Source organism: Motacilla alba, chromosome 4A (assembly GCF_015832195.1).
Source record: "Motacilla alba alba isolate MOTALB_02 chromosome 4A, Motacilla_alba_V1.0_pri, whole genome shotgun sequence".
In the NCBI taxonomy this organism is placed as follows: Eukaryota; Metazoa; Chordata; class Aves; order Passeriformes; family Motacillidae; genus Motacilla; species Motacilla alba.
In genome coordinates this window covers 10,058,335-10,071,253 of record NC_052045.1, presented here as the reverse complement: position 1 = coordinate 10,071,253, position 12,919 = coordinate 10,058,335, and the positions used below count along the sequence as shown (strand labels likewise).

The 12,919-nt window shown below is 38.7% G+C and overlaps 1 protein-coding gene across 11 annotated transcripts in view; it reads left to right on the top strand.

The window, feature by feature from the left end:
• Positions 1-12,919, top strand: part of TENM1 (teneurin transmembrane protein 1) — a 796,581-nt gene that overhangs the window by 721,839 nt on the left and 61,823 nt on the right. For all 11 annotated transcript variants that reach the window (XM_038164627.1, XM_038164626.1, XM_038164635.1 and 8 more), the window contains 3 exons: positions 4,152-4,295; positions 8,908-9,157; positions 10,038-10,058. In XM_038164627.1, the coding sequence (XP_038020555.1) occupies positions 4,152-4,295; positions 8,908-9,157; positions 10,038-10,058 (415 nt within the window). The remainder of the gene's footprint in view (positions 1-4,151; positions 4,296-8,907; positions 9,158-10,037; positions 10,059-12,919) is intronic.

Here is a 12,919-nt window from a genome sequence, read left to right as displayed (position 1 = left end):
AACACGAGCTGCTGCCTGCAGGGACATTCCCATGTTCTGTCCTTACCCATGGGCCACCACTCACATTCATTTGATCATGAAATGAGCCAGATCAGGAACAAATTCAGCTGAAAACTGAAGCAACCAAGGAATAAGTGATACATTTTGGGCTTCATTAGTTTCCTGATCTGCTATGAATGCTCATGCAGAAGCTCAGGTCTTCTCATTCCAGCTGTAGCTCACACACTGCTTTGGCCTAAAGGAGTCCAAACTCCAACCTTGGGTGCAAGATCTGCAGAGCTGCTGCATCATCTCTCCTGTGTGAAACTGATTTTTCCCTTCTGGCTCACATCTGCAGAAGGGTGGACAACATTTTCCTGGGGTCATTCAGGTGCTGGCACTGACCCCAAGGTCCTGAACATCCCAGGTGTGGTGTGTGGCCAGGAGCAGCAGTGCCCTTCTCAGCCTCTTGAGATACAAGACACCCTGGGACAGGGCAGATCCAGCCTTGTCCCATTGCTGATACCAGTTCCTTTTGTTTTTGCAGCGAGGGAAGGTATCAGGTGAGTTGTCGGCACATATTTGTGCGAGTCCAGAAATAAAAAAATATTCCAGCTTGCCCTTTGTCACTGCCAAGGGTGATCAGGCAGGACCAGGTGGGTCACAGGTGCCACCTGGGGCTTTCCTCAGCCTGGCTACGTGTGCCCTGTGTCCAGAGGCTGCCACTGTCTCATGTTTGAGAGAGAACAGTTGACTACACTGCTCCCACTGCATCATCTAAGAGTCCTCTAATGACTGAGAAGTCCAGTACATATCCAGACTTTAAAACATTTCAATTCAAATACATAGCATCTCATGAAATGATACTGTAGTTAGTTTTCCAAATTAATAGTAGATGAGCTTCATGTGTTTAAATATGAATAAAGCTTACACAGTAGTGCTGGGTAGCAACTATTAAATTATTTAATTGGTGCTTAATTTTATTTTTTTTCCTTAAAGTTAGGTTAATTATGTTTCTTTCAAAGTAGAAGCAAAAATCTTGATATTTTAAGTGCATTACTCTCATGCTTTGTTAGATTCCAATAAAGCTTTATTTAATTTGACACACTGTAGTTACTCAGGGATCTTTATCTGCATCCATTATACGAATTTTTGTCAAAATAATTTTTTCTGCCAGTATATTACCAATATTTAATAATGCATTCTGTTCAGTTTTCATTTTAATTAAATTAAATTGGAGCAGGTTGAAGTCCTAGAACTCAGGATTATAACCATCTGCTTTTGGTTTTCTAAATACTATAAACGTCTATATTTTTCTTTGGGGTTATTGACAGCACTGATCACATAACCAGCTACAGAAAACAAGACTTTCTGAGCATATTTCCACATGCAAATGGTTCTGTTTAAACTTGCTGGAGAAATGTTTGCTGGCATGTGTCCAGTCCCCAAGCTCCTCACAAGAGGCCATTTTCTCAGAGTAGCAACTGAGATGGCAAAGCAGCATTTTTTGTTCCAAATAAACAAGCATCATGTGAATGCTGACACACAAAAGTTTAGGGGTAAAGTCTATGTCCCCTTGTAATCTAACACAAGAAAAGGATTTCAGTCAAATCCTCAATAAATGCTCCTGTGAACTCCATACAGACTCGTGCAAGTCCCTGCATCCCACACAGCAGCACTGAGGGGTCTGCAAGGATAAACTCTCTCGGGGTTGGCCTCTCCAGCAGCCCTACCTGGTGCTGTGGTTGAATTTTATTCATTGTTCAAAGAAGACGGATGCAGATAAGTACAAATATTTCAGGGGAGGTTGAAATCGAGGTTACTGTCCTGGTTAATTGTGTCTTTTATTTCTTAAGCCCTTAAGCTGTAGGTCTGGCACTGATTATTCTTAATAGTTGTATGAAAATAATTGGGTTTTGATACAGATGATCAGTAGATCTTTTGAAATCCATTTTGAGACTGCAAAGAACAGTACTTGCTGACTCTAAAAGCCTAAAACCATAGTCGCTAAAGTTCACATTCATACAGTGAAATCTCAGTCACCTCAAAACGTGCTAGAAATTTATTGGAACAGAAAGTAACACCCCACAATGAGGGTAAGCTGACCAAGATTTTAATTTCACTTACAAAATTATGTTTCTCAAATCTGGAGCCTAACAAAATACTTCTCAAGGGGCACTGTAATCATCCTACTGACTTCACCAGTGTTATGCTTTGCCTTGATTACTTTGTATGCAAAATGACTGATAGGAAATTTTCATGGATGTAACACCAGAACTTCCAAGTAGATGGATCAGGAGACCTTGCTCTAAGATCACACAAATATTTCTTTTTGGAGCACGGGGCATAGGTGTCTTTCATAAATGTGGGTAAATTCACATAGAAGCTGGTTGTAGACACACACAAAGGGAGTGTAGTCCTTATGTCTCTCACTAATGAGAGGGGATAAAATGACAGCTATGCACAGTAAGAGAGCAGGGATCAGTGAACTCCTAAGAAAGGGGGTGATATAAACCCTGGAGAGTATTTGGCAGCTCAGAAACATCAGCTGTAGGCAGAGCATACTGAGGCTTTACAGAGTTAGCTCCAGCCCTGGTAATGATTCCCCAGTGGGTCCATGGGCCCGGATTCCAGGCTCTGTGAATGGTTATCCCTCCCTTGTCCAGCTCTCAGCACGGTCCCTCCCAGCAGCTGGTAGCTGTCCTGTGTGTCCCTGATGGGTCACTGAGCCAGGCCGAGGGGCTGTGTTGAAGGGCACAGACAGCTGACCTGGGATTGAACGTGTTAAGCACACGACTGGAGGGAAGATGTTAATGTGTAGGTGGCAAATGTGATGTTGCTTCATAGGAAAAATCTGCCCTTTATCTTCTCTCTGCATTAACACCTAGAAAATAGTGTGCTCAGTTACTGAACCCTTCTGACTCATCCCAGCACAGGATGTGGCTGTTCTGGAAGTTCCCTGCCCTCTCTTGGGCTCTCGGCTCAGGGTGGGACCCAGAAGCTTTGCTGGTGTTGGTTGTAAGAGCTCCTGTAACAGAAGAATTGGATAAAGTGGCTGCTGGACCCTCAAACTGAAACCTGTAATGTTTGAAAAGTACAATATATACTGTACTTAAGGAAATGTGATTTTTACAAGTCAGAGTTCAGCTGCAAATACAGGTTCTTTCTGCTAAAATGGTGAACAGCTCTAGATCTGTTACTGTAAGGAAGAGCTTTCAGTTTGCTGTAAAACATTTATCTTACAAACAAATTTTCCCTGTTATACCTGGTCAAAATATTTTGATTGTATACAGTCATGGAATTTAGGTGGTATTAAAACTATTTATGGCTTAAGTAAAGTAAACCTAAAGCTGTTACATAGAAAAAGTGAAAAGAAACTATTAAAAATGTTTAATATTTTTTAAATTTGTATCTTAAAATTTTTTATAAACATTTCTGTTTTGGAAAGGTTGAACTATTTCAGTATTTCCTAGGTCAAATTATGGAATTTGGTGTCAAAAAATTATTCTTCCTTTATTAATGGGTTTTACTGAAATCTAGTAAAGTTAGAGATAAATAATTTTTTGAAAGTTTGGTATGTTAGAGATATCAAAAATTTTGAAGTTTTTGTTTTGTTTTGTTTTATGGAAACTAAAGGAAAAGGATTTTAATCAATTTGAGTTCCCAAGACCCACCATCCTTGGGGAAATTCAAGATTTTTCATCAGGTATTTTGGTAATATGCAAGCCTGTTAAGATAAATGTGTAATTCTAGAAATGTTCAGCTTGTCAATCCATTTCTGCCTAACTATAATTTTTATAGTCTACAAACAAATTAAAATCAATTTGTTTTAGCATGGATTCTTTTCTATTTAAGCTGTTATTCAGGTAATTAGCAGAAACGCAATAAACAATCAAGTCAGGAGTCATTGGAGGAGATTTATAATTTTATGAACTCCATAACTGATACCACAGACTATTTTCTGCTTTGAAGCAGTAGTAACTGTAGGTGTAATAACATAATAATCTCTTAAAACCCTTTTTTTCAAAAAATACCATACAATAGTAATCAGGCAGAGGAAAATTAGTGGCATCATTACTTGACAGATGAATATCAAAACCTGGAATGAAAAAGTGCCTAGCAGTTCATAGGGGAAAAAGTAGACTGAGAGATCTTTAATTATTTGTTTGCAGTGTCGGTGGGATATGAATATGAAACATGTCCTGATTTTATTCTGTGGGAGAAGAGAACAGTAATCCTTCAAGGCTTTGAAATGGATGCTTCAAATCTGGGTGGCTGGTCTATAAACAAACACCATGTATTAAATCCACAAAGTGGTAAGTCCCTCCTTTATTAACTGCCCATGCAGAAGGACAATACAAATTTTAAAGGAATTAATTGTTCAGGTTTAAAGTGTTACACTTCCTAATGTGTAATCCTCTTTGAATGTGCACCCTCATGTATTGAGAGCTGAACTGTAAATGCCATCTGAAAGGATATTTTGAATGTTCTGGCTCCCAGGGTTTAGACATTAATATCACTGACTCTTGCGATCGCTAACACATTGCGGTCATTCAGATGGGAAAAGGGCAAACTAATTTGGGTTCATTCTCACCCAGCTGGTGTAGAAGTGCCACATTTCAGGTCAGTCTGTAGTGTGTTACATTCCCAGTGAAGTGTCTACACCCCATTCATCCTATCACTGCTGCCAGTTTATAGCAACACAGCCCCAGGCAGACAAACCCTGCTTGATCACAGACCAGCACTTCCAAACCCATGCTGCCAGTCTGCTCTGCAGTTTTTGTGGCTGCCCACTCTGTGGAGAAGCACAGTAAGTCACTCCTCAGTAAAAGCAATCCAACACATTTCAAAGCATTAGTAAAAGAAAAAAAGCTGTAAATGCTTTTGGTGTCATAACATTAAGGCTGCAGACATGTTCTTCAAGCATGGAAGCTTGAAATTTTTTTCCCAGTACTTTTATTTTACACCTGGAGAGGTTTCTTTCCCTTTATGACCGTCTATGATCAGGAACTAATGGGACTAAATTATTAAAACAATACTTGTAGGTAAATTATGGTAACTATATATGGTTTTGCTAATAAATGGATATCTCATCCAGGAGAAGAGAAACTTGAGGTCGTATTTTAGCACTTATAAGTCAACAGAGTATTGGATTCAGAAAAGTTCTCTCAATTTGCTCCAGCTGAGAGTCAGTCCAATAAAATCTATTTCCATCTGCAAATTTCTGTTGATGAAGATGCATGCACAGATGTATGGCTCTCAAGTTTTACAAGTTCTGTTGCTGAATGCACAGCTACAGCATAAATATTCCAAATACAAAAGGTCAGATTTAGTTTGTAAATTATCTGAATTTCTGTTTTGATTTAAAATAGTTTGACATTTTAAACAGCAGTTCTTTCATTCCCTGTCTTATTGGTTTGTATAGATTGTCTCTTTTAAATGCCAGCTATTGACATTTAACAAAGAGAAATCTGACCTCAGTCAGCTGAGCCCCCAACTGTGAGTCCCATAGTCTGCTCCTTAGTGCCAATTTACCACTTGCATAGTTTAATTTCAAGACTAAATTGCTGGCAGTAACTCTAATTTATATGACTATCTGATAACTGCAGTGGTTACTCCTACAATTCACCCTGTAGGCACGAACGTGTTCTGAGATTTTGTAAAGTATGCAATTATAATCCAAGCTGGGCTAAGCCATTGCTCTCCTGAGCATGCGGAGCCTGGTGACAAATTGCTTCCTGTCCCCATCTCAGTTGTATGGCTGAGAGTGCCAGAGAGCCCTGAGCTGTCAGCCCCAGGGCACCTCCTCTCAGATCAGCTGGGCTGTGCCCACTGCATGGATGGGGAACGTGCAGCTCCTTGCACCCGCTCCTCTTCCTCGCGTGTTCCCGCTGTGCTGGACACCCTCAAGGCTGCAGGCAGGGAAAGCTGCCAGACATCTTTACCCATCACCTGCAGAGACACACGAGGGAAGGAGAGGGCATAAGGACATCTGACTTGAAATCCAGGGTCTCTTCTGTTTGCAGTTTGCATGTCAGAGTATCTCCGGCGAGGTGGCAAAGCCCAGGCTCAGGGATGTGTCAGAGGTTCCTCAGGACTATTACAGGCTTTGGGCACCCACACGTGGCTCATGTACAGCAACTAGAGAAGCAGCTAAGGGCAGAAAAACAATTAATATAACAAAGCTGGTGCACACCTACCAGAGCAGCCTGTAGGCTCATATTAAAGCAACAAAACAAAATAATGAACTGTGGTAACCAAAAGGATAAAAATAACAAGTGTGCTTCTGGTCTTACCTAGAAACAAGCAAATTGCACTTCCATTTCAGATACATAACATGGGCTTTAAAAAAGGAGAAGAATATGATTCAAACTAGAATTATGTATTTTAGACTTATCTCCATTCATGACAGATATGAAGAGCATTGAGTAGCCTGCTTGAGTACGAATATATCAAGATTTTTCACTTTTTAATTAAAGCATCTCCTCTGTAGCAGAAGAACTGCTCTTTTTAGAAGGATGAAACTTTTATGATTTTGAAACACTGCCACTGGATTAACTACAGAAACACTATTGGAATATAACATTCTCTACTGCAAATTGCAATTTTATTTTCAAACTAAAACTAGAAGCACTTTGCCTGATTTTCTAGTCCTGAAGAGCTTATATCTAACTTCAGCTGTTAAGCCTGGTTGCCCAGCAGGTCTGCTACTGTGCCCAACATTTCTTCTCAGAGCCAGGGTAGATACTCTTCTTTCCCTCCCCATGAAGGCTGCTCATTATAGAGAAGTTACAAAATAAACTGAGTAACAAGAAATAGATGAAATTTTAGAGACTTGCAGTTCATAGTAATGTGGAGGTACATGTATTGACACGCAGAAACTTTAGCAAGTGAAAACTGTGTTCCTACTGCCAGATGTAAGGATTTACAAAAAGAAAGAAAAAAATTATGCCCGATTCCAGCAGAATTGATGTGAAATAACAAATATTGTTCCAATGTGGCTGTGATTGGAAACTCAGTTTTTCTAAATGTATGCAGTTTTGCATCAGTCTGGCTGTAGGGTTAACAAAGAATCACATCCTATTCTCATCTATACTCCTCTGCTCTTTTCCTGCTTTCTTTTCCTCACCAGTTTGGAGTTTGATCACTTCTAATTTGTGACATGACTATTGTTTAATGTTTTCTGGTACCAAGGTTTTTGTCAGTTTGGAACATCACCAGGGCATTTCTCATAATCAAGAAGAAAACAGATACCATAAATACTAGTTCCTACACTGAGGTCTTTTTTAAAGACACCTGTATCTCATGAATACAAATGAATGTGCTATTAACCAATTTTTCAGGGTGTTATTTGAATTGATTTTTTTTTCTGATGGGCAAGTGCACTGATTCCATTTTTATTTATCTGGGGCAAGGAGGAGTAGTTTTAGAGAGACTTTATGCTTTAAGGTAATTTCAACCCTAGTGCAACAGAGCATCAGCTGAAATTAAAGCAGCAGCTCAAAAGCCTGATATTAAGCACACACTTACATTTATTGACAGCAAAACATATTCTCCAGAGCCCTAATTATTTACTGGCATTTGTAAGAGGATGTTGAAAGATTACCTTAACATTGTAATTTCAGACAAAGGGCAGCATCTTCATTTCATAGTATTTTTATCCACTGCATAAGAGAGAATATTGCCATTTATTTTACTGGCATACTTCTAGGATGCTTTTTTTTAAGCCATCATTCAAAAAAATCTGTGTATTCTGTCCTCTATTGTTCATAGGTATTTTTTTTAATATAATTCCCTTAAAAAAAGCTGTGTGGTAACATTCAGTAATTTCCAAGGTGAATTTTATGTTCAGATTTACCTGAAAGTCACAAAAAACAGTTTAAATAGAAGTTCGGTAGAAACAATGCAGAAATACATTTGCTGTACTTTGGGAGAACTCAGACATGTCTCAACATGTACATCCTACAATGTCTAGAATATTCTCATTTCCCAGCAGGAGTCCTCCAGAAAGTAAATTCCCTTGTGTTTGTTCCTTTAATAGTGCCAGTGTTCTGATGAAGCACTGGGCTTTCAAGAGAAATAAGAAATTTTGGACTAGGATCTAAAAGAGTACCTACCTTCTGTTTGCAGTACCCAAATTCTTGCAATAAGATGTCATTTCAATGATACTTCTTAAATATATTACCACATTGTTACTTAAAATAAACACTATAGCTGTCAGCTTGAGAAAATACATCTTTGTACTAGTTCTGGTATCATCAGCCCAGTAACTGGGAAGACTTTGAACAGTGTATGCTGCAGAGCAGTGCTAGAATAAACTGTTCTAGCCTTTATGGCAGAAGGGAGAATATTGCTGGGAAGACATTCACTGGTGCTTCACAGTTGCTCCTTGACTCTTAACTTGGCTTTGCTGCACTTGGCACCATTTTCATATACCATGAAGGACTCGCAGTTGAATTTGAATATTGATTTTGTACTGCCACTCGGTGCCCTTTCGTGAAAAATGCATAGTGCTCCTGCTATTAATCTCCTTTAATTAAATATTCAAACTGCCTAAGAAATTCCTCTGCTACCTAATAAAAATTTATGAATAAAATGAATATTAAAGCAGTAATCCCCAAGAAATCAGATAGCACTGCAATTAGCAGTCAATTTGTTAGAGCATTAACCAACCATGAGTTTTCCTCCTGATGTTGGCTTTAAAATAGCCACTAGCCACTGCTGAACAAAATGGTGACAGTGAAGCTTGGGATGAACAAAATTGGAAAAGATTAGTGGAACCCTGTGACAGTCTTTAGAATATCAGATGTTTGTTGCTATTTTGGTAATCTGGTTTTCTAGAGGATTTGTATTCCAAAGCTGCAGAATTGTTTAAATGCCAATAATTTGCTTATTTTGTCTCTGTTTCCTTCCCTCCCCTCCCTTTAGGAATTGTGCACAAAGGAAATGGGGAAAACATGTTTATTTCCCAGCAGCCTCCAGTCATCTCCACTGTGATGGGCAATGGACACCAGAGGAGTGTCTCCTGCTCCAGCTGCAATGGGCTTGCCCTCAACAGCAAACTCTTTGCCCCAGTTGCACTTGCTTCTGGGCCTGATGGAAGTATCTATATTGGGGATTTCAATTATGTCAGACGGATCTTCCCCTCTGGAAATTCCATTGGTATATTAGAATTAAGGTAAAAAAATAATTGGCTTGCTCTGATCAGTGTGCCTAATCCTGGCTGTGATATGCCTGTGAAAACTAGGGTGAGCTTTTATCCCTTGGGACATGATGAAATAGCCACATGTAGTTGCTTTGTGGCCGATGTGTCATCAACTATCAAACCAACTTACCAGAACACTTACACTTACTTGTAGTCATCAGTTAAATAGGATGTTTTAAGTGGCCTGTAGAGGAGGTCTTGCATAATGAATTTCTGCAAATTTCAGAATTAATAAAGCTGATTTTTCTTCCTGTGAGGTTTTCCATACATTTTCTCCAATAGTTAAAATATACCATGATGCATATTTTTAAAGAAAGCTGCATAATTCCACAGCAAACACGCAGAGTATCGTGTCAAGTCACAGGACTGGGCACAGACTTACCGTGTTTACAATTAATGCACTTACACTGTTCCTCATGAGCAGAGGATGGGGCTCAGTTTAAGCAGACAGGAGCAATCCTGGCGTCACAGACATGCCAGAGGCTGAGCCCAGGCTGCCCTTGATGACTCCCCTGTAATTATCACCCCAGCTTCCCTTTCCCTTTGAGGGACACAGGGGAAGGCAGAAAAGATTTTGGACATTAATACATTAAATGTCTCTTATTCAACATCCACCTAATTAACATTGCTGGTGACGATTCTGTGTGCCCATTGTTCAGAATTAACTTGGCAATGTGTGGGCAGTGCTAAGGAAACAGTTTGAGAGAAAGAAATACCAAGTAAGAGGATAAACAGTATTTTGTTAGTGGGATACAAGTCTGTGAGCAGTCAGGAAAATAACACAATTCTGTCAGGGACTAACATTCCTTGTCTTTCTCTTTCCTTTTAAACCTGAACTGATCTGCCTTTCCAGGAATAGAGACACAAGACACAGGTAAGTAAAATGTAACAACTGGTATGAGAACCACGTTCGAGGAGACAGTCTTACAAAAGTCCTTTTAAAAATCAGGATGTAGAGAAACACTCTGAATTTAATAAATATAAATGGTAATAAATACAAATGTTAATCAAATTCACCTTTCTTTATAGTTCAGAAAGTTTGATTTGTTCTCGTTAAAGGAGTAAAGTCTCCCTCTAAAAATCAGTTTGCTGATCACCAAGAAGAGATGGACAGGTTTAAACCTGAACACTGAGAGTACATTTCATAGCTGTCATACCCATTTCACATGGTGTTTAAGTGATCACAGATATAGCCATCCAAGGAAACAAGAGCTTTAGCTACTAAAAAAATAGTTTAAAAGGTTACAGAAACACACTGTATTTTAGTGGAGCACTTAATTGTGCCTCAGAGGTTCTGGGGTACCATGAGCTTTAAAACCTGCCAGTTACAGAGTGCACGGCAGAGCCCAGAACTGAAGATGCTGTGTCAAAACTCAGTCGTTGCTGCTCCAGCTGAAGATAAATCAAGTGGCTTTCTCCCTTTCCAGCTGGCATTTTAGCATTGCAATTTAGGGATTTCTTTAAAGGAATGAACATTGCACATTTGGCTTCTGCGACAGACGGTGAGGGAGTTGGTTCCAACAATCCAGCTGCAGAAGTGATGTTGCATGCTAGAAAGAGACAGCAAGGCACTCTGTCTCCTTAAAAATAAACTTTTTAGCATTCCAGTACTTAAATGAGATAAATAAACCAGCACTAGTACAATACAAAACAGTAACTGCATGGCATAGTAGGGAGCAGAGTGTGGATTGAGCTGTGTTTACGGCATGAGAGGATTGGTTGGAATTGCTCACTTTAGCCACAGGACTGCTATTGAATACTATAAATTATTTACCAGATTATGTCACATCTCATATATTTTACAATTAAAACCTAAAAAGGAAGAATAATTCCCAGTTGGTAAGTACAGTGTTCCATTTTTTCTTGAAAGGTTATTTCCACTTGCTTTAAACTGACCGGTCTGTTTCTAAACTGAAGTTCTCTATAATGCATTCAAAGAACAAAGCAGCTTTTACATTTAGAGGTTTCTTTCATAAAGCAGATTTTTCTCTTTTTAATACCTGTTCACTAGTACTAGTTTCTTGAGATGAGCTTCAACCTTAATTAATTATGACAATATTCGAGTACTCCAGCCCTATTATTGCAATAATAATATCTCTGTCACTATTCTGTCCAAGCAAATTTTGTAGGAAATAAGAGAAAATCACTTGAAGTTAATGTAGTCTTTGAGGTCATAGGGGAGTACTCAACAATCCCACTGTGTGCCATTCTCTTGAGGCTGTAAAGGTCATAGTCATGGGGGAAATTTATAGAATGCTCAAAGAAATATGTAGAAGCAGCAGGTAAAAGATGGCTCCTGACAGTCCAGACAGGAAAAGGCTTCAAAATCCAGCTCTTCTACACAACTTTTAGCCTCCAAAAGAGTTCTTTTTACCATGTAAAAAAGACAATACTGTGTAAAAAGGAAAAGTTTGGCAACCAGTAAACTGAAAACACCACTGATCTTATTTTTGGTGTTTACAAACACCTTATCCCATTTGTTTTTCTTGCAATCATGATTTTAATAAGTTATAGCAAAGCTGTTTAACTGGTAAAAATTGAAACTAAACTTTGAGAAAAGTACAGAGAAAAATTCAGTACAGAAAAGTACTGCAAAGATTAATTTTTAATCCTAATCTACTTCACATATTTTTCAAAAGGCTAATTTAAATCAACTCAGATTTATATCTGATTACGATCTTCTGTAAAAATAGCAAGTTTTTTTAGTTGTGTTCCATTTTTTACTAGTACTCTTTAAGCATTTTAGTATGCAAGGCTTTAAGCATAAACATGAAGAGTTTTCTAACAGCTGGTCTATTAAATCTAATGACAAGGATGACAGAAAATGTGTCTACAAGGAGAATATAGAGTGACCCCTGGTTCTCTGCAGTTTCTGCATACTGAACAACATGTTTGTTTAAAATCTAGAATTCTCCTTGCAACTTTTTTCATATAAATGTTTTATTTAAAAGTCATCATTTGGCTGGCCAGTCACTCCTGACCTCAATCCAGAGAGCAAAAATGACTCTTGATATTTTCAACAAAAAAATTTCATAGTGGTGATACCTTGGCATTAATTGCTTCTAGCTCATCCCCTTACTCATCTTTCATCATACCACTGCCCTCTCATTCCCTGTGGTTCCTAGGACTGGGTTTCACATCTGTTCCCCAGCTTTCACATCTGTTCCCCAGCTCTGGGAATATCACTGAGCGTTGTCAAACCCACCACAAACAGAACTGGCCCAGTGAGAGGAGGAACTCACTTCACAACTTTGATGCATCAATCTTAGGTGTTAGTTAATTGAACCAATATTAGTAAAATATCTACTAAAAAATAAGAAGTGGGGGGTATTTTTTACAATTTCTTTAATCTAACTGGGCATATAGAACCCAGCCACTTTTCAGAAATCTCCTCCTCCCCCTCAGAGGAACACAGTAGTTGTTAAAAATATTGTCTGAGCGCCTAAACTCTCAGCCTGTGCCTCTCTCCCACCATTTCAGTAACCAGCTGTGTGATTTAAAGGCCCTCTATCTGGATTTTTAGTTAGGCCTCACTGCAGGCTCAGCAGGCTCAGGACACTAGCATGGTGTGCCGTGTGCTTAAAAAATTTCTTCTAATTGGAAATTAACTTTACACTGAAAAAGAAACTCAAAGTCTTACTAGATAATAAAATGCAGCTCGGTTTTCAGATTAGAATTTATGATCCCCACCATTTAATTAACATATGTAAATATTTTTTTAAATAACATTTTATA